Source organism: Bidens hawaiensis, unplaced genomic scaffold, assembly GCF_021521415.1.
Source record: "Bidens hawaiensis isolate Kalapana, Puna unplaced genomic scaffold, B.hawaiensis_p1.1 tig00042392_1, whole genome shotgun sequence".
NCBI classification, from domain to species: Eukaryota; Viridiplantae; Streptophyta; class Magnoliopsida; order Asterales; family Asteraceae; genus Bidens; species Bidens hawaiensis.
Window position 1 is genome coordinate 11,566 of NW_027505782.1, and position 20,799 is coordinate 32,364.

At 35.2% G+C, this 20,799-nt stretch overlaps 2 protein-coding genes across 2 annotated transcripts; both read right to left on the bottom strand.

Annotated features, from left to right (window-relative positions):
• Positions 1-3,296: 3,296 nt before the first annotated feature.
• LOC143615278 (putative indole-3-pyruvate monooxygenase YUCCA5) lies at positions 3,297-5,159 on the bottom strand. The gene is made up of 3 exons (XM_077088443.1): positions 4,381-5,159; positions 3,920-4,291; positions 3,297-3,521 (listed from the first exon to the last, which is right to left on the bottom strand). Exons 1-3 carry the CDS (start codon positions 5,041-5,043, stop codon positions 3,297-3,299), a joined length of 1,260 nt encoding a protein of 419 aa, XP_076944558.1. The 5' UTR covers positions 5,044-5,159.
• Positions 5,160-7,802: 2,643 nt separating this feature from the next.
• On the bottom strand, positions 7,803-17,560 carry LOC143615273 (myosin-6-like). The gene is made up of 35 exons (XM_077088439.1): positions 17,278-17,560; positions 17,070-17,215; positions 16,836-16,992; positions 16,670-16,728; positions 16,435-16,594; positions 16,219-16,368; positions 16,009-16,145; positions 15,728-15,874; positions 15,405-15,506; positions 15,216-15,273; positions 15,015-15,116; positions 14,856-14,893; positions 14,653-14,779; positions 14,408-14,578; positions 14,172-14,303; positions 13,942-14,051; positions 13,175-13,235; positions 12,898-13,075; positions 12,586-12,791; positions 12,308-12,427; positions 12,097-12,195; positions 11,816-12,019; positions 11,197-11,336; positions 11,000-11,111; positions 10,874-10,903; positions 10,716-10,793; positions 10,474-10,644; positions 10,254-10,400; positions 9,973-10,155; positions 9,718-9,843; positions 8,692-8,943; positions 8,494-8,607; positions 8,333-8,413; positions 8,166-8,248; positions 7,803-8,054 (listed from the first exon to the last, which is right to left on the bottom strand). Exons 1-35 carry the CDS (start codon positions 17,353-17,355, stop codon positions 7,940-7,942), a joined length of 4,374 nt encoding a protein of 1,457 aa, XP_076944554.1. The 5' UTR covers positions 17,356-17,560; the 3' UTR covers positions 7,803-7,939.
• Positions 17,561-20,799: the final 3,239 nt, after the last annotated feature.

Below are 20,799 nucleotides of genomic sequence, written 5' to 3' on the forward strand. Positions count from 1 at the left end.
CATTCCTCACGTGAGATCAGCTGAATTTAGTCGTGTGTTTTTGTTATTTTCAGTTATATTTAAGTTGTGTGTTGAATAAGTAGCCCTGATTACTCGGTCTTCTTGTTGAATCTTGTCACACCCCCATTTCGGGCCTAGGAGCGTGATCACTAGTTGGTACCATGTTTGTAAATTAATCAGAGTTGCGAATTAATGCGGAAGACTTTATAAAACATAAGGATCGATTTATAAATATTTACATTACAAAAGAACGAGACGAAAGTCTCGTTTAGTATTTACTTTTTTATATGTTTTACAAAAAGTTTATATTTTAATATTTAAACAAAATTATCCGAGCCATCGGATTCTTGAGCTTCTTCGTTTCCACAAGCTCTAATCTTGATTACATGTAAAATGTTATAAAAATACGTCAGCAACGAATGTTGGTGAATATGCTGACGCTAAAATATTTTCTTTACTTAACTACCTCTCAAGACCACGTAAGTCTCGGCCCATCTTGGCTTAGGAATAATCAAGTTAAACAATCATTATAAACTCGAGTCTCTACACTAGGTCACCTCAGCAAAACACCGCAGCGTTTCGACGTACTTAGGTACCATAAATATACACAAGGTCATTCTCACTCGAACATACTTTGGTTCGGCCCATCGTGGCTGGAGGTCGTGACCAGGCGTGGTGCGATGTGACCACCGCATACCACATATGTAAGGATCCAGACAAACGTATACCACAGCCTGAGGTCTAGGTTTATACTCTTATTTACAATGTTTTTAGAGACACGTAGCCTCATGTAAAGTTTTACACATAACATGTTTGTTTGTTTGAAAACAAGTTTGTCAAAGTGGGGCGTATTCACCTTTCAAATGGGATCGGCTTCCAACACCGTCCGTTGAGTCTTTCTCGCTATCTCGCACCTATAGTACGAGTATAACTTTCATTAGTCGGATACACGATCCGACATAAGACCTTTAGTCTTATTTATCTCGATGAACCTTTAGTTCATAATCTCTTTTTACTTTAAAACCTTTAGTTGAAAAGTAATATTAATAAACTTTTAGTTTATTTATAAAACCCGACGTTTCTTCTTCATTAAGAAACATATTTTTCTTTCTTTATTATTTAAGTATACTCATTACACTTAAATAATATATTTCATAACGAAGAACAATCTTATATACTTATATATATATATATATATATATATATATATATATATATATATATATATATATATTCATATATATATTATCTTTCTTTTCTTTATTTTCTTTGTTATATCTTTCTTTGTTTATCGAGAATAATTCGACTTGGGGTGTTAAGTCTTTCCAATATTTTATTCGGGCATTACGCCTACCTTTCTTGGCTCAATATACCCTTCACACTCGGGCATCACTTCGACGCTTTTCCATTCTTTTAACTCTCGCTTTGATGGACTTTTTGTCTTGGCACGCAACTCGAGACACTTAACACTTCGCGGCACGTACTTCGAGATAGTCGTTGGGACGTCGGGACAACACCTCCTTTTTGTTTGGAATGTTGTCGAGGAGTGGCACAATTATCGGGATAATAGGTACGGGGATCGATATTTATCGTGGCACGTTTTATGAGGAATTTTAGAGAGAGAGAGATGAGAGCTGTGGTTTTGCTATGCCAAATGAACAACCCCATGGCCGCTATTTATAGACTCGATTTTGAATCCCATCGCGCTACGCGATGGACTCCTTGGCTAACCTATCGCGTATCGCGATATAGGTTAGCTGAGTCACTGCGTAGACCTGCCATGTGGCAGGCACCACGCCACGTGGCGGCACATGGCAGACGTGTTGCCACGTGGTGACACGTGGCGGCAGACGTTGCCACCGTGTGCCACGTGGCACACGTGTCCCATGTGTCAGACAACCCTATCGCGGTACGCGATGGGTGTCTCCTCTGACCCTATCGCGTATCGCGATAAGTCAGGAAAATCAGAATTTACATTTTAGTCCTTCTAGTTTGGAAATTGACAGAATTAGTCACTTGACTTTGAAAATTGACATTTTTGGCCCGATATTTATGTGATGTTACAAATCTGAGTTCTAGGGTTTTAGCCGTTTGAGTTTTGATCTATTTATTTTGTAATCACTCATCATCATCATCATCATCATCATCATCATCATCATCATCAACGTACTCAGTATATCCCACTAATAGCAAAGCTATGGTAGGGTCTGAGGAGGGTAAGATGTAGACAGCCTTACCTCTACCCTATAAGGATAGAGAGGCTGCTTTCGGTGAGACCCCCGGCTCGATAGTAGTTTTGCATCAAGCCTTGGACATAAGGCACATAGCACTCAATCATCGGGACACCGGCTGATCGGTGCATGTACCCTTGTCTTTCGGCTATCAACGCCACTACATGATGCCTGATTAACCGTCCGTCACTTTTAACGTTATTTTCACGAGATTAGTAAAATAACGTCAAAATTAGTGCAATTTCACTTTTGCCCACCCGAGGGTTCACACATATATACATCATATGTGCGCACCACAAGCAGGGCACCACAAGCAGGGCACATAATTTTTGTAATCACTGATCTCATAATTTATGTAATCTTGCTATCAATAGTATTCAATCCATTCTATTCATTTTTGTTCTTGATCATCATATCAATCTGATTCCATCAATCATCACTCACCTTTAAGATACGAGCCACCCTTGGATTGATTTTCACAAAAGTATTGACTATATGAATATCGATCCGCAAGTTTTGCAAAAGCATTGGTAAACTAATAATCAGCTTTTTTTATGAAACAATTTGTGAAGGCACATGCATACAAGAACAATATTGCGACAAGTGATGAATTGCTGTTAAAACATGTATTGTAATTTTGGTTTGAAGGAGAACATGTTTTGTCTCCCTAATTAATGTGGATCACAGTTTATAGATTTACTATTAGAAGATGACTAAAAAATAAATTAAACAATTTATATAAAGTAAAAGTACAAATTTCATTAAAAAAATGATTAGACTGGTCATTTTATATTTCAAAGTGTAAAAACGTAAGTATATAATAAATAAAAGAAAGTATATATGAAAGAAAGCCTCTTCATCCTCAGTATGCAAAACACCAAGCAGTCTTCAAAAACTCATGCCAGGGCTTTCTGGAGAGGGCTAGCTGGTCTTCTTCTGTGTGTTACTTCAATTCTACTCTTTATAAGTATATTTTTTTATTTTTATTTGTATGTATATAATATACAAGTAAATATATTGATGGATAAAGTAATACACATATATGCATACAACATCTAATAAAATTTAGAAAGTTGAAATGCATCTTCTGTGTGTAGGAACCTTCTGTTTTTTCTGGTTCCATTCTTTTTTCCATTCTTTTCCAATGTCTTTTGATATTTTCATTGCATCAGCAGTTGCACCAGCCAGCCCTCTCCTTGTAAACCCTGATGCATATAACCCTCCTTTTCCCTTCCAACTGTTCGGAAATGGTGTTTTCGGGAATCCATTTTCAGCGAAGAATTCTTTCTCCTGTTCAATTAAAAAGTTTAATTTAAATCAGTCGATTCAAATTTTCAGGTCAGTTTATGGTCAAATCTAGCAAACACGTTTAGCTAAATAGTTCGTGTAATGTTAGCTTGACGGGTTAACAGATTAACCCGTTTCTCAATTAGTTTTTTATGAAAATGTGTTTTATAATTAAAATGTAATTGTTTTATAAACAACAGTACTTTTTTTTAAATGATATTTTTTAAAAATTAATGAGCAAAAAGTTTAAAAAATATCTGTTTAAAAAGTCGTGTCCATGTCAACCTGTAAAACCGTGCGTTGTTGGAGCCACTAGCCCACAAACAAGACTCGTTTAGCAACTCTAAGAATTAATATGATGCTACAAAATCAATAAGTTAATGAATAATTTTGATTCTTACATGAAGCCAGAATGGGACATTGCTAAAATAGCCGGTTGCTAAGATGACCGAATCGATTGTGAGGATGACACCGTTTACTAGTTCGACTGTTTTCCCAATGAATCTTTTGATTCCAGGAACCACTGCAATGTCACCTGACCGGATTTTCTCAAGTGTTCCAATGTCAAGAACCGGAGTTTTCCCATGGTTGTTTTTGAGTGTTAATGGACCTAAGGATGGTCGTTTTATACCGTAACGTTCGATGTTTCCGATCATGAACCAAGCAAAGATTAATAGAATCTTGTCAACTATCCATACAGGCAGCCATTTCATTAGCATCATGGCTAAATCGAATGTCGATTTACCCAATATTTCTCTTGGTAAAACATGAACCTGAAAAAGAAAAATAATTGTTTAGAAATTAATTACAATCTTGATTTTTTGAAGTTGTTCAAGTTTACAAAGGTTAGTTAACTACTTACCGAGCTTCGAACCACCATCGATGGCTTTGCATTATGGTTCGAGAGGTCAAGAGACACTTCCATGCCGGAATTCCCACAACCGACAACCAAAACTTTCTTTCCAGTGTATTTCGCACCGGACTTGTAATCTTTTGCATGGATTACTTCACCAGGGAAGTTTTTTAACCCTTCTATTTCCGGTATTACCCCTTCGGCGTTTTCTCCCGTGGCCACGACAAGCATCTGGCAGATATACTCCGTCTCTGACCGGATTGATCCGGTCGTCGAGACGGTCTTTATCCGCCAGAGCTTACATGGTTCGTCATATTTAGCTGACTGAACACACTCGTTGAATTGTGGCTTGATGTCAAAGTGTTTTGCATAGTTTTCGAGATAATCGACAAATTGTTTCTTTGTAGGGTATTCAGGGTAATCATGAGGGAATGGGATTTTCGGAAGTTGGCAAAATTTCTTTGGGAGGTGGAGTTTAAGGCGATCATAAGTGCGTTTTTGCCATAGAGAAGCAATGCAGTCAGATCTTTCGATAACTACAAATGGAATCCCTTGGTCCTTAAGGCTAGCTGAGATGGCTAGCCCAGATGGGCCAGCTCCTACTATGACTGGCCCGTTTACCCACACACATCGACGGCCAAACGAGTTATTTCTCTCTGAAAAGCTAAACATTTTTTTTAACAAATATGTATGAAACACAAGCAAATGGATGTGCCAAATTGCTACAAATTGTGTATGTTTTTTGTGGAGAGTAGTGAATGAGTTTGAATGAAAGGAAATAGAGGATGGAGAGGTGTATATATAGGGTTAGTGAGGGTGGTATGTGACATGGGTGGTGGGGGCAATTAATGCTTTGTTGAAGGGTCAATATACATCATAAGACAAACCAACATTTTAAATGTTTTATTTAGAATAATAATAGTAAATCATAATGCAAGCAATTATGGTTATGTATTGTATTTACTCAATAATTTAACATGAATCTCATAGGATACTTTTAATCCTTAGTTTATTTAATCTCTATAATGATGTTTTGATACTAAAATTAAAAGTCAAAGCATACGAATAATATAAAATTACATGACTACATATAAGTTTATTAAATTTGTAACGAAATTAAGATCAACATGACACATTGTAACAATATACGCAAATCCTAAGTCGATAGATGGGAAGTATTTTTGTTGTAGGCTGTAGTTGGGAAAGTGATGATGGTCGATGGAGGTTTAAAAATGAAACAGGGCACCTATGGTCTAATATTATTTCCTTGTAGTTCTGAAATCGATCGCAGCATATGTCTGAAACGATATTAGGACACGTCAAAGGATCGCGTGAGCCAACTCTAACGATGCATAATTTTTTTTTGGTATTTAGACAACTTTCGCGTGTGCTTTGATAGGTTCAATTGTAAATGTACAAATTTCCTGCTAAATCATGTGAGCCAACTCTAATAATACTTAAATTTTTATACCATCCAACATAAATTTAATTGTAAATGAGGTTGTATCAAAAAGAAGTATTTTTAGTTATCGTAAACGACTTTCACACGTAACTTGATAGGTATGATGAAAATACAAAGAATTTAATGATTTCTATTCGGAGATTATTAGTATATACACACATTTTATAGTGATGCATGTCTTTTGAAGTAAATTGATTGGTTCATATAATATATGTTTCGTTTTACACACACTAATTTTTTAATATTACTTCAATCATATTTCATTATTCTACATATGAATTTTTAATTAAATAAAACAGAATATTTATTATTGTATCAAATAATTTCAGTTAATTCAACTCCAACTATTGTTTTTCTAATTTGTTTAATTAGGTATATCAACCTGAAATATTTTATGCAATACATCAACTACAACAATCCCAGTTGATTAGAAATATCCTTTTTCTAGTTTTATGGCGCATTTCGACTACCAACAACCATGTTGAGATGAATCATTATACATCATATTGTAGCTACCGGATATAGTGTTCTAGGATTCGAACTTAAGTAAGATGAGTTGTATGCGAGTGGTAAATCTTTCACAGACCCCCAACAACCAGTTCCACTAAAGTAGTTTAAAAAAAAAGCTACATAGTATAGTGAATGAATAATTAAGTCAAAATGCCTGGAATAAAAAATAAAAAAATGATAGATATGCAAAACTCTCTATTAATTGACTAGAATTGTTTTTTTATAGTAACTTTAAAGATTACTCATAAAAATTGCATCTATAAACAGGTGAGAACCCCCTGTAAACTGACTAAAGAATTGTAGCAAGTTATGCTTTAAATCTTTCAAATATCTTTTAGTTGTTATATAATAGATTTTATTCTAAAAATTATGTATCAGTCAAGGTAATAAAACAACCACCTAATCAACCATATTAACTGTCAAAATAATGATAGTGCTAATCTAATTATATGTAGAGAGCTAGAGGTGCAAGAATATTAAGAACATGACATAGTTGAGATTCTTTAGAATCCTCTCATGTAGACAACATTTGACCATAATTAAGAAAGTGGAAACACATGACACCACATGATAAGTTGGTCAAAATGGATTTTGAAGATGAATCAACCTATTTTTTTAATGATGTTGAACCAATATTTTTTTGGGTTGGGTATCATCCCACAAATATTTGTGAAACTAACCAATTAAACTCGCACAAGAAGATTATTGCAAAATATAGCACGATTCTATGGTCCATACTATCATGTGCATCTTCATTAGTAACAAAAATAAATGATTAGTCTATTCTTGTATCTTAATGATATATGATGTATACTTCCTCATCATCACAATAGTTAATAATCCCAACTATATTAGTATATTTAATCTTCATAACCATATCTTAGTTTGACCAGATTAATTATGTATAACACTAATTATTGCGAAAATACGTATATCAAAATAAATTATTCATTATTTTAATTTTAATAGTTTTTAAAATATAAAAAGATAGAATACAATATTTATTTGTTTCTCATAACCAAATACATGTGTAGGTACATGGTATTTTATGTATATAGGCGTCTGGAATACACATTTGTATGTAAAAAGCATAAAGTTTTAAAAAATATATATGAACTATTGATTAAAACGATAAGTTTTTTTATTCTTGATATAGGTTAGCGTTTTGTGACTAACATGTATATAAATTTGATTTGAATGATTACTACCTTAACAAACAAATCAACTGAGATTTTGGCCAATAATTGATACATGCAAGAAAATAAGGGCTTCAACGATCATAGATATATATTTAATAGAAATTTTATTAGAAATCTGAAATACTTTTAACAAAAAAATGTGGGAGAGAAAAAAGATGTATGATAAAAATGCATGCACTATTTCCTATTTGTTCAAATATACCATAGTCAAAATGGGTTGAATACATTTGAGTCATTTGACTAAATAGCAATACTTATAATTAGATCCCAACTCCTATAACTCTCCCAAATTTTGCACTATTCAAGCCTTGAGAAAAAGAAGATAACACTTCAAAAAAAGGTACCTTTTTACAATAATCAAACCGTATGCCCAAGTTCTCCATGGCATGTTTACTCATTACTCAAGCAAAAATTGAAAAGCCGGATTCTCGGCAAGCTCTACTGCAAGTTTCACGTCTGTAAAATCTTTTACTTGCATAGAACTTGAGAGATCATCAACAGAGAAAGGGATGCTGCAAACACAAAATCCAGTTAATTTTAGTCGAAATCAAAACGTTGGCTAAATACGTAAATAGAACCTCCAAAATCATTTTATTCAATAAACTGGATTCTTGCCACATTACCTAGAACTGTCATCCAGTAAAAAGGAATTGGTGGCCGCATTGTTGGATTCCTCGGTCATTATAATCCCCATGCTTGAAATTACCTGGTTAAACGAAAGCGGGTCCGTAATTAATATACAAAAAAGTAATCTGATTAATCATAATTATAGTTTTGAATTGGAACTTACATCTGGAGATACAGTTCGGGTGTTATAGTTCTCATCCCAATATAGTGTGCATATTCTATACAGTTGCTGGACGCTTAGAATCTACGTCATCAAGTCAATATCAGAAAGAAATACGATATTACGAATGTGTGTGTGTGGGAGAGAGAGCAAGAGAGACGTACAGGGCATAGATCGTTGATGATTTCATCACATGATATTCTGTATTTCTGATGTATAACCAAGAAGCCAACAGCTTGTCTAATATGCTTAACTTCATCCCAAGCTGAGCCTAAATACTGCAATACAACAAAACTCTGAACCTCATTATGTACAAGGCTTACAAAATAATATTATATGTGTGTATATATATGTATATATACCTCTTGTTTTGCCTGACAACACCACAGCTCCAACTCTGCCAACCCGGCTTTAACATATTCTCCATTGATGAAGGTACAACACTCACGACGAAGAAGAAGACTGCAAGCAAAGTGATTAGATGCCAAGTAAAAACTTAAAATCATGTAATGTGGAAAACAAAGCAAAGTGGAGTGAACTCGCCTGTTAAATAGTTGTACGTTAATATATGAGAAAATTTGAGTAAATATCTTCTCAACAATTATGGGCGGCACCTGAAATGCAATGTTTCTTCATATCTTACGAAATTTGAAAAAAAAAACATAAATGAACAAATTTTGTTTATGTTTCCTACACGGCTACACATGTGCCGTGTAGGTAAACGGTTAAATATAAGTAAAGCATATGAAAGAAATAGTTTAATCGTTTATATGATATGCATTTGTATGTAAGAAGTAAATATTTTAACATGTTTGAACATTGATTTAAAAAAACCAGGATGATTTAGATTTGTTATTTTTGTTCTCACAATAATCGGTGTTCATTAATGAACCTCACCCTACATATATATACTGTAGCGCACACACACACACACACACATGTGTGTGTGTGGAGAAAGACAACGCCTTGCTTGCGGTGATAATGTATATATGTGTGAACCCTCGGGTGGGCAAAAGTGAAATTGCACTAATTTTTTATGTTATTTTACTAATCTCGTGAAAATAACGTTAAAAGTGACGGAAGGTTAATCAGGCATCATGTGGTGGCGCTGATAGCCGAAAGACAAGGTACATGAACCAATCGGCGGTGTCCCGATGGTTGAGTGTTATGTGCCTTATGTCCAAGGTAAAACTACTATCGAGCCGGGGTCTCACCGGAAGCAGCCTCTCTATTCCTAAAGGGTAGAGGTAAGGCTGTCTACATCTTACCCCCCCCCCCCCTCAGGCCCTTACCATAGCTTTGCTATTGGTGGGATATATCAGTACGGTGATGATGATGATGTGTGTAGAGTAACAGAGCAAAAAAGAAGCAATGGATAAGGTACTTACAAAATTTTCTTTCAGTATATTAAGGAGGGTGTTTAGGCAGTCTATAATGCCTTGCCAATGATTTGATTGTGAATCTTTGCTGATCAACCGCCCGGAACGTAGCACTACCTTTGATGCTCTTGGTGCCTGAATTGGAAAACAAACTCATATTGACACTTGATTTCCACCAATTTACTAATGAAAGTCACCCATAGTGTATTTCAATGCATATCATCTTCTAAATCACTTAATTCAAGAAAGTAAACTATCAACTACCTGAATACATAAAGTGAGGAATAAAGCCAGCTCTTTTTTCAAGTTGTCACGGATAATACCGTACATTTTCTCTACATACGCCGTTAATTGTTGCTTGAAAAGCAAGGCGGGATATTTGGCTTCCACTTTACGTACTACCTCAACTGCAGCCTGATTCACAGAAGACGGGGATGACCGAAATCCCTAGAAAAAGTAGCAAGTTACAATGCTGAGGTGGCACAAAGTGTAACTTTAATTTAATCCGCAGATTTTGAATAATAAGATTAAGTAATGAATAATACCATTGTCATTCTTCCAAATAGTGAAGTTGATGGTGAAGGTTTACGAACCGAACTTGAACCATCTGGTTTAATACTCCTTTGAAGTAAGTACAGCAAAGTAGATGCATTTGATAACCAATACGCCATGTGTTCATTATTATCTTGATCCTGAAATACGAAGATGCATTTGTTATAAATTGGATAAATCTCAATTTACAGTGTTGTGCTTGAGGAAACATACCTTAATTGCTGAACCAATCATCTGAATAAGACGATCAAAGACACTAGTTCTTTCAGATTCAAAAGAATTCCATTGTAGAAGGCATTTGTATATAGTAAAGGCTGCAACAGGTTTGCCTTCACTAAATCCAATGTCTTTGATTACACACTCCATAAGAACATCCACCTTCTCCTGCAACAACATTCAAGTTTAAACAAGCATAACATTATAATCAAATTCAGTGGCAAAAGGAAAGGACATACATGCTGACTATCTATTGATGGTCTTTTAGCGTTGCTGTCAAGTTCAGTAGTCAAATTTGTAGCAGGTGTTTGTGGCTCCTGCAAATATACATGATAAGTATATGTCCAAGCTTTGTATATATTGATATGAAAATAATGTATAAAATTGGTTTATGTACCTCGTTTCCAAAGTGACCGTTTGTCATGCTCTGCAAGAAAAGGTTACAACATCATTAGTTTAGTAAACTTGTTGAAATTGCCCCTTAAAAGAAATCGATAATAACAATAATCCAATATTAGTACACCTTAGTTCCAGGAGTCTGTGAATATTCGGCCACGGGTGCAGCAGTTATAGAAAGTGATTTCTGTCGAAGAACTTGATTCTCATATGCCATGTCAGAAACCTTTTCTTGTAGACTGAATGAGTGAACATAGTGAGTTTATAAAAATAAAAAGTTAAACACTATGAGTAAGAATATAATGTTTAAATGATTGGGCAAACCTTTGCATTGCAGTTTTTAACTCAATAATTTTCGTCTCAAACTCCAGAGCTTGTTTCAACCTCTCCTCACTGAGTTTGTTTGATTCTTCATATTTTTTCTCTGCGTCGTCTATTTTCTTCTCTAGAGAGCTAACTAAAGCCTGGATTGTTTATCAAACAAATTATTGCTTCAAGTATAAAAAAAACAGCCACATAACACAGAGAAACAATTTAAAACGAGTAATGTTGGCATGCAAACATTCTGTCCATATAGTCAAATTATAAAACATTGATTGGATAAAGATGATTATAACTCATTTGATCCATTCCCCTTTTAGCTAGTTTTTTTATTTTTGTAATATAACTTGTTTTAGATCAAATACACCTCAAAGCAACCACTTTAGATGTAAATGAATCAAAAGTGAATCTCAACAATTAAGAGGTGTTCAATTTATAAATCTGATGGAATAACTATGCTTGAAAAACAATATTATAACAAAAATAATTTAAATCTTTGAATAAACGATTTAGAAGTTTGTATGCATTATAACAGTCTTTGTGACAGTTTGACCCCTATATAAAACCCCAGGTGATCGAAAGTGAATCTTGAAAATTAACCGGTAAACTTGAGCCAACTTACCTTGAGTTTCTGATTTTCAGAAGCAAGCTTATTTGTTAACTCATGGTCAAAAACAGAGACCTTGTGGATGACTGGGACTGCCGTTTTGGCAATCTCACGTTCCTTCATGAGCAACATTTTAGTTTCTTTGAATTGAAGTTGCGTACCCTGCAAAGCAGATTGCAGTTTTGCGTTTTCTTGTGTTTTGGCTTCTTCCATGTCAGACTGCAAGAGTCAAGTTACCCTTAAACGCGTAATTATAGAGTTTACTTACAACACAAAAGCTCATTTACTAATCTTACCCTTAAACGCTTCTCAAGCTGCAGTCTCCAAGTCAGATCTTCAACTTGCTTTTCTAGTTTATTCTTAGCAATATGTAGAGCATCATTTTCATTTGCAGCCTACATCCAAATATCAAGAGTAAGTACAAATTACTAATTTCTAATATATGTATACCTTATAAATGACTAGAACTATATTGTTAAAAAGGGTCAAAAAGTATGGAATAATTACCTTCTTAAGTCTTTGAAGCTCTTTACGAGCAACTTTTCCCCTCCATGCACATTGTATAGTAACCGCTTCCTTCTTTGACTTGATGAAGTGCAAACGGGCCAAGAACATGCGGCAATGGCTCTAAAGTCAAAAAATAATAAGTAAATTATATATATTTTATACAGATGTCAGCTTCAGGTTAAATAAATGCCACCTCAAACTTCCAATTTTGTTGTTCTAAAGAAAACATCATATTAGATTTATAGCAATCATAAACATTTAGGAAAAAGTTACAAGACCTGAATAAGGATTGATGCTTTTGTCTGCCTTCTAAAACAAAGTTCATTACGTGCAGCCATTCCTCGTAAAGCTGTTTGGATTAAAACAGCTGAAGATTGAAGCTCTTCATAAGCTTTCCTTGCAAGATGCATTCGCAAATTACTCTGAATCCTTAAACTAGCAGTTTCTCTCCTCATGCTTTCATAAACTTCACGAGCCAGTTCTCCTGTTCACAAAGACATAAAAAATAAAAGAAGTGACCAACTAGCAAACATAATTCGAACTATCTAAAAGAACAAATTAACTTAATATGTTCATAAACAAAACAATACCTCGGCAAATAGATTGAATTTGCAAAGCAGCACGTTTTAGCAATATAAAATGTTTCCTAGCGATAAACGAGAGCATTTTTCTTTGAATAATGCTAGCTGATCTACCTAACACCTCGGTCCGGCGTGCATCAAGCTCTGCCATCTGCCCAGCCCTTAGAAAAACCTTTGTTTTGCCAATCTGTGTGTAACGTAATAACAAACAAGCAAATATGTAGTTGTTAAATGACATATTGTATGTATGAAAGCTTTCAACAAATGGTATATAAATCCATCTAACCTGATAGCCTTCAAGTCCAGCCTTCTTTAAAAGCCTCTTGCAAGCATGAATTTCATCACTACTATTATAAGTTAGTTAAAAAAGGTCTAAGCTCAAGTTTTCATAGAATAGTAAACAAGACCAGAGTAGCACAATGGGTGAGGTTGCAAGTGGTCAAAATGGTTCAGGTCAAAATTACCTAAAACACTTTTCGAAAATCGTCCACAGTTTTTGAAATAATAAATCAGGAGCTGTAAACAATCAAGATATACGTTGGGAGACTTTTGATCCGCTGGATAGCCGTGTGCATGAAACCGATCCAAAAAGCCAAAAGAAAACTAAGCCGAAAAACCGAAGCCAAACAAAAACTGATGATTTGATTTTATGTTTCTGTAAAAACTGAACTTTCGGTTTGGTTTCGGTCTCGCACATAACTATAACAGAACTGAATTTATGTATTTTCAATTTTTAGTTTTCAATTTGAAGTAATTTAGAAGAATCTGTAAATAGTTTAACCCAAATCTTTTAGCACAGATGTATAATAATCAATTAATTATAATCTAACAAAAGATGTAGGCCAAAAATTAATTTGTTTAGAAATCTTAAAAACCGAAATTTGAGCCTAAAACCGTCCCATGCACACCCCTACCATTTGACTTGTATTTGTCTTCTTTTCAGCTATTTTTTATTTAACCCCTTTGACCCTTCAAAGTAAACACAACCTGAACTAACCCATTCATAAGTAAACGGGTCAAAATTGCCACCTATAACAAAACCGTTCCACTTACGTTTCATCCAAAACTTCAGGAGCCAAGATGCCAAATCGATCCACAAATTCAGCAAACGGTTTTCTGGTAGGATATCCGGCACAACTTATCCTGATTGCTTCCAAAACTCCCTGGATTATAGCACATCACACGTGTCAACTATATATATGCAGCAACAATAAAAAAATGAAAGAAAATTAAAGAATAATGCTAGTTTTTGGGAATCAGTTATGTATATAATATATACTTACCCCACATCGAAGTTGTTGCAGAACATTATGATTTTCAAACATAGCAGGCTTGAGAAGATTGTTAGGCTTTACACAACGTATGTAATGAGGCTCGGTTGAACTCAAAGTTTCAAGAAGTTGTTGCAGTTGTTGCTGAAGCCAAATAAGAAAATAATACTTGAAGTGTGAGTGTCTCTGTGCATGCATGTGTGTGTGTGTGCGCACGAATGAGAGTGAAATACAGAGAGAAAGCATACCCTAAATTGTGTACCAATTGAAGAAAACTTTGATGATTTAGAGGGTTCATTAGATGAAATAGGAAACAAACTTGCAACAAAGGAACATTTAGAAGCACTCAAGAGTGCTTGATGTTCAGCAACAACATAATCTTTGTTTTTGTCCAAAAACAACTCAGTTTGATATGTGACCTAATGTTAAAAAGAAACTGGTTTAAGTCATCATTCTCAAACTTAGGAAATATGCATTATTATGCAAAACTTACATCTCCTGCATAATGACATATTGTGAAGTCAGAACGAGCCAGTTTTGGCTTGGCGAAACGCTTGTGATTCTTAAAAGTTTGGTACAACTTTTGTGAAAATGTTTCATGTGTTAATCTGGGAAACATACTGCACAACAGAAGTAAATGCATACAGAATATCGTAAATTTACATTATTATATATGAAACCACATGATCAACTTACCAAGCTTCATCAAGAAGAGATATGATGCCACCGGGTTTCTATGCAACATAAAGATGATATGTCAGAAGTGAAACCATATGAAACATTGGTACATAACTTATATAACTAAAATACAGATAAGTGTTTTTATTAGATACATGAAACATATAAACATTATACCTTCTCAATGAGATCCAAGATATCTTGATTGTCAATAAACTCGATGTAGCTCCAGTTAATTTCTTCCTTAGTATATTCTTCTTGCTCCATTTTGAAGACATGCTGCAAAACAAAAAATTACCTTGACAGATAAGTATGTGTATATTGTCTTTTATATTTGTCAGGAATGGTCTTAAAAGGATTTAAGTCCATCTATGCAACCTGATTAAAATGTTGTTGAAGCTTCTCGTTTGTCAAATTGATGCAAAATTGCTCAAAGCTGCAAAAAAAATCCGCACTTTGTATAAGATATCATGTTTCAGGTAACATTCTGGTAAAAAGCTGAATTTTTTCCATCTTGCGTGGCATAGTTGGTCAGCAATGATAACAAAAGGCATACCGGTGAAGCACCTGTTTGTCTTAAAACTCTCAAATCCGTATATATCAAGCACTCCAATTATGTATTTTGAGTTTAAGCCTTGACCAATTGAGCTGTTAATCCTATCAACTAGCCTGCAATGCAAATTCACCATAATCAGTTTTTAATGTTTAGATGAACAGATTTTTCATTCTGATTACCAAGTTATTAACAGGCCAAATTATTTCTATGCCAACTATCCATTCTTGTGAATTTTAAGAAGCTTCTACTCTCATTTTACAAAATGACTCTTTTCATCAAAACACATAATCAAATACTCCTTTAAGCAGTTTAAAAACTAGTTGAGTCAGCTTACCAGTCAAATAACCTTGAGTAAACAACTTTTGCTAATGCATCTCTACTGACAGCAGCCGACTCTGGATCTAGCCATTTGGTGATGGTCTCATCTCGTGTTACAATTACACGTTTGCAAAGAGAATTCTCTAAAGCTTTCGCATCACACCTGAACAATCTTTAGCTCATTAGAATACCTGATTGTTTTTCTTACTCATAATAGATTGCTCGGTATATAACAGTGAGATTCTAATATATGCATGTGCCACGGTTTTATTACTTTTTATGACTTTGATCACTCACATGAAAAGCTCTGCAGCAGCTTCTAGGTGGAACAAAGATTTTTCATCTTTGGGGGTAGAAGAGTCAATTTCCTTTCCTTTTGCAAATTCTATGTTACCCAAATGAAGAATTGCAGCGACGGTTTTAAAAATTGCATCCTGCAAAGGAAAACAAACATGTGGTAGTTCAAATCAAACTTTTCTTTTTGAGTTTTTATCTCTTTCAATGTACCTGTTCCTCCGAGTTGATCCCAACAACATCCATTGCTTTCCTTGTCGCAACGTATTCTTTGCTTTCATCTAACCCGTGTATCTGGTAGCAGTTTGATTGGTTAAGATAATGGAATGTCTTCGGATCTCCCACTTTGTATCTTTTTAGATCCTGAAAGAATAAAAGATGAGATTAATATGAAAACAACACCAAGAGTAATGAAGAAAAACTCGTTACTTCTGGCGGTGCAGCACAAAGCATGTAGAAGCAATGATAGTTCCTCTCGGGATCTGATAGTTGACAAACACGAGATCTTTCCAGTAAATAAGTTCTAATGGCTGCCCCTGAGATTCGTCCCGTCTGATCAAACTGAATTTCAACAAACTTGCCAAAACGACTGAAGCAATAGCAACAAGCAAATGTCAACAGTCATTGTAGAAAATGATATAATTTTAAGGAACTTTATTCCCACCTTGAGTTGTTGTTTCTGACAGTTTTAGCGTTACCGAAAGCTTCCAAAACAGGATTGGACTATAACATAGAGCAAGCAGTAAAGCATGACGATAGTTTGATTAATACTTTAATCGTTAATATATATTAAATTATATAGTTTTAATGAAAAAAATAAAAATAAAAACCTCAAGAACTTTCTGTTCAACACTCCTTCCATCTGTAGAAGCTCTACCTCCCATGTAAGCGAGATACCGCATCAGATGCTTTGTACTCTCGGTTTTACCAGCACCACTCTCTCCACTAACCAAAATTGACTGACTTATCCTTTCGTTCATCATAACTCTACGCACCATAATAACATATATTCACTTTTTTTGTCAAATACAATGTTAACATGTATGCAATAAAACAGTAAGTACCTGTATGCTGCATCTGCAACTGCAAACGGGTGGGGGCTCAATTCTCCAAATGCAGCCCCTTTGTACTGCGCCATCATATGGCTATCGTATAAATGTGGCAATCTTGTGAAAGGATTTACCGCTATTAATATACTCCCTGTATAAGTCTGGTACCACAATTTAAGTTCATTAGGGAGAATTTTGTAGAAAAATATAAGAATGAACTTACATATATCTCGTTAATATCGTATCTAGATCTCAAGTTATTCAAAACTCCGGGTTCATGCAAATAAGCCAGCTTTGTCATGTCATCAACTCCACACGGTGGTGCTTCAGCGTCTTTGGGATATACATTTGATGACTTGGCAATTACCGTCTTGCCTGAACTAGAAGTACTAACCTTGGTGTGTTCACCGGTAACCTCGATAACCTCTCCATCTATCCAAGCCTCTTCTGGATCCTCCACCCAAGCAACCGACCCAACCCCTACCCTGACTACCACCTACATTGTGTGTGTGCGCGCGCGTGTGTAATTAGCAAATTTGAATTCAAAACAATTATCCAGGAAGTAAAATGAGTAATAATAATAACTATAACTAGATCCTTATTAACTAATGAGTGCATGTCATACAACCAAAAATACATGATGATGATAATGAATATATAGAATAGCTAGTACGTACAATATATATATATATATATATATATACGTACCATTTGGAATGAAACTAATGGATTAGACCAGAAGCGCCTCAAATGAAAACCCTGATCTTTGGTGACGACTGTTTCTTATTCCTTCGTTTAGTTTTTCAGAATTTTTATTAATTGCTCTCGATTCTGTTTTTCTTAGTATATATATTGTAATTAAATACCATAAATGCTAAAATATAAGTTTTATGGCATGGAATATTTGGACACCCGGGTGGTGATCCGGACACCATACTCATATACGGTGGCGGATCTTAAACACATCAATTGGGGTCCGAAAATATAAGTTGTATTGGGCTTTCGGATTAGGTGGGGCATAACTAGATAGGCAGTGACGGAACCAAAACAATTTGATCGTGGTGTCTGAACTAGATTTTACACTTGGAAATATATGTAATGAATGACCGTTGTCAACTTTTATTAATAATACTTTAATTAAAGGTCTATTTGGTATGAGGTAATGAAATTTAAAGAGAATAAAATGAATAATTTCCATTCCATTAATCATGTTTGATACCATATGAAAATGAAATTAAGTTTTACCTTGTGTTAGTTGGGCATCTAGCGCTGTGGAACTGATGAGCTGTTTCCCAAGACTTCGGGATCCTCAATATGAGCTTCTTTTGCTTCGCTCATGTATGGGAGTCGCCAAGCTTTTGTTCGGTTTGAGAACATGCCAACCTATGTATGTGGGGGAAGCTGTTTCTATATTTGACAATGGTCTTCGAAGGGCGATTGAGGACATCGTGGTTTGTGGAGGTCCGTTCTTTGGGGATCTCCAATGGAGGTTGGCATCACTTCCGATCCGTTATGGGGGGTTGGGTCTCTGTTCGGCCGAGGATGTATCTACATATGCTTTTGTGACTTCGAGAGCACAGTCGTGGTGTTTGCAAGACCATATTCTTCGGGGTTGTGATATTTATGGGTTGGACTCTGATTATGGGTGTGCGGTGGATCGTTTACGTACTTCACTTTCAGATTTTGATCTTAGCGGGTTCTCTAATAAGGACACCGCCCCCCCTAAAGCCCAACATGTTGTGGCGAGTGCCTTATTTAGTGGAATCGTCAAGAGTTTAGAAGTGAAGTTTGATTTATCCCCTCGCCAAAAGGCGGTGTTTGAATGCCTTCGGGCTCCTCGGGCTCAGGATTTTCTAACGGCCATCCCCATTGAAGGATTAGGCCAACGTATGTCGGGTTTGGAGTATCGGGCTATCCTTAAGTACCGGTTAATGATCCCTATGTTCCCGACGGATGAACCTTGCCCAATTTGTCGCAAGGTCTGTTTGGATTCTTTTGGTGACCATGCGGTGCATTGCAAAGAATTGTCTGGCTTTAAATACAGACATGATCTGTTAGGGATGTTCTGTGTGATGTTCTTAAACGGGCAGGGATTTCTGCTAAAAAGGAGGCCCCTGTTAACTTTCTCACGGATCCTCTTGAAGGGAGGTCTACTTTACGACCAGCTGATATTCTTGTGTTCGGGTGGGCAGGGGGGAAACACGCCTGTGTGGATCTTACAGGAGTGTCTCCTCTTGTTGGGCTCAGGGACCGTGAGTTTGTTGTGGGTCAGGCTGCGTTGAAGGCTGAATCGGGCAAAGTTGTTAAACACGAGAAAGCTTGTTTAGATAATCAACATGTCTTTCTACCATTTGCCTTTGATACATTTGGTTTTCTGGCTCCAGAGGCTGTGAAATTTTTGAGTAGGGTTCAGCGCGTCGTACACGGAACCTCTTCAGCTTCTAGGTCCCAAAGCTTCGTTTTTAGCAGGATTGGCTTTGCTGTTCAAAAGGGGGTTGCGGTGCAGCTTGTTGCCCGTTTGCCTGCCACTTTATTGTAATCGTTTTATAGTAAATTATATAAAACTTCGATTGTGATGAAAAAAAATGAATAAATGGAATACATTTTATTCAAAATGACATAAATGCCCACACATCAAAAAGTATTTTTTTTACCGGGTTTTACAACATCATTCAGTTTTAATTTATGCTAATTTTTTATCTTAAACAAATATATTTAACTAAAAAATAAATTATAGTTCTCAACTAAAGTCATTCAAACTTTTTCAACCACAAAAAAATGTCATTTAAATTTGCCCACTAGAATAATAAAAATTAGTGTGATCCAGGTCAACAATGAATCACATATTTATGATGGGAAAATAGTTTTGTTGTCTTATAGGAATCTCATATTTTGATAACAGGAAAATCAAAGATGAATTAGAGATTATAGCTCAGATATAGGAGGACAAAATAGAGAAACCAAAAATAGGATGGAATGAAATAAAATAAAAGAAGGTGATTCTTTTTGTAATTATTGATTTATTTCCATTTTTCAACCTAACATACATAATTTCAATGTCTTTGGATGAGTCATTTCATTTATTCTTTTGTTACGTCGTACCAAACGCTACTTGATATTTAACAAATTAACTATTAATTTAATTATATTTATCAAATGATAAATAGAAAAGGTTTTAATAAAAACGTAAAAGTAAATGTAAACTGCATCAAAGGATAAACCTATAAGTTAGTTGATTGTATAACAGTTCTAGACTTCTTAGACTGAAGTGAAGCGATCCATCATCCCAGTAATTAATATAATAACCAAATGAGAAAAGTGTGCGTTTAAAATGACTAAGTCTCTTGAAAATCGAGTCATCTTCTTCATCCATCTAGTAAATAAATTTTCCGTCACCGTCCTTGATCGAAAAAACATCTGCAAGTTCAAACTCCATATTTTTCTTTATATCTCAACTATTTTCCTAAGTTAAAAAAAGTTTTTTTTAAAAGGGGTAGGGGAGGCCACTTCTGGCTCTTAGGAAGCTCCACCTTTGCTCATATAGGGACTGTTTTTGTTTGTATACATGAAAGCATAAGAAACGTTGAGCCGTCCCTGAGGTCTATACAACTCGTGTATATATATATATATATACTGCTTGTATAGGAAGGGCACAGTTTGCCTGGCGGAAAACCATGAGGGTGTAAAATTGAAAATCAATCCGTTTTAAAATTAGACCTGTAAAATGCGTCCACACGTAAAACAC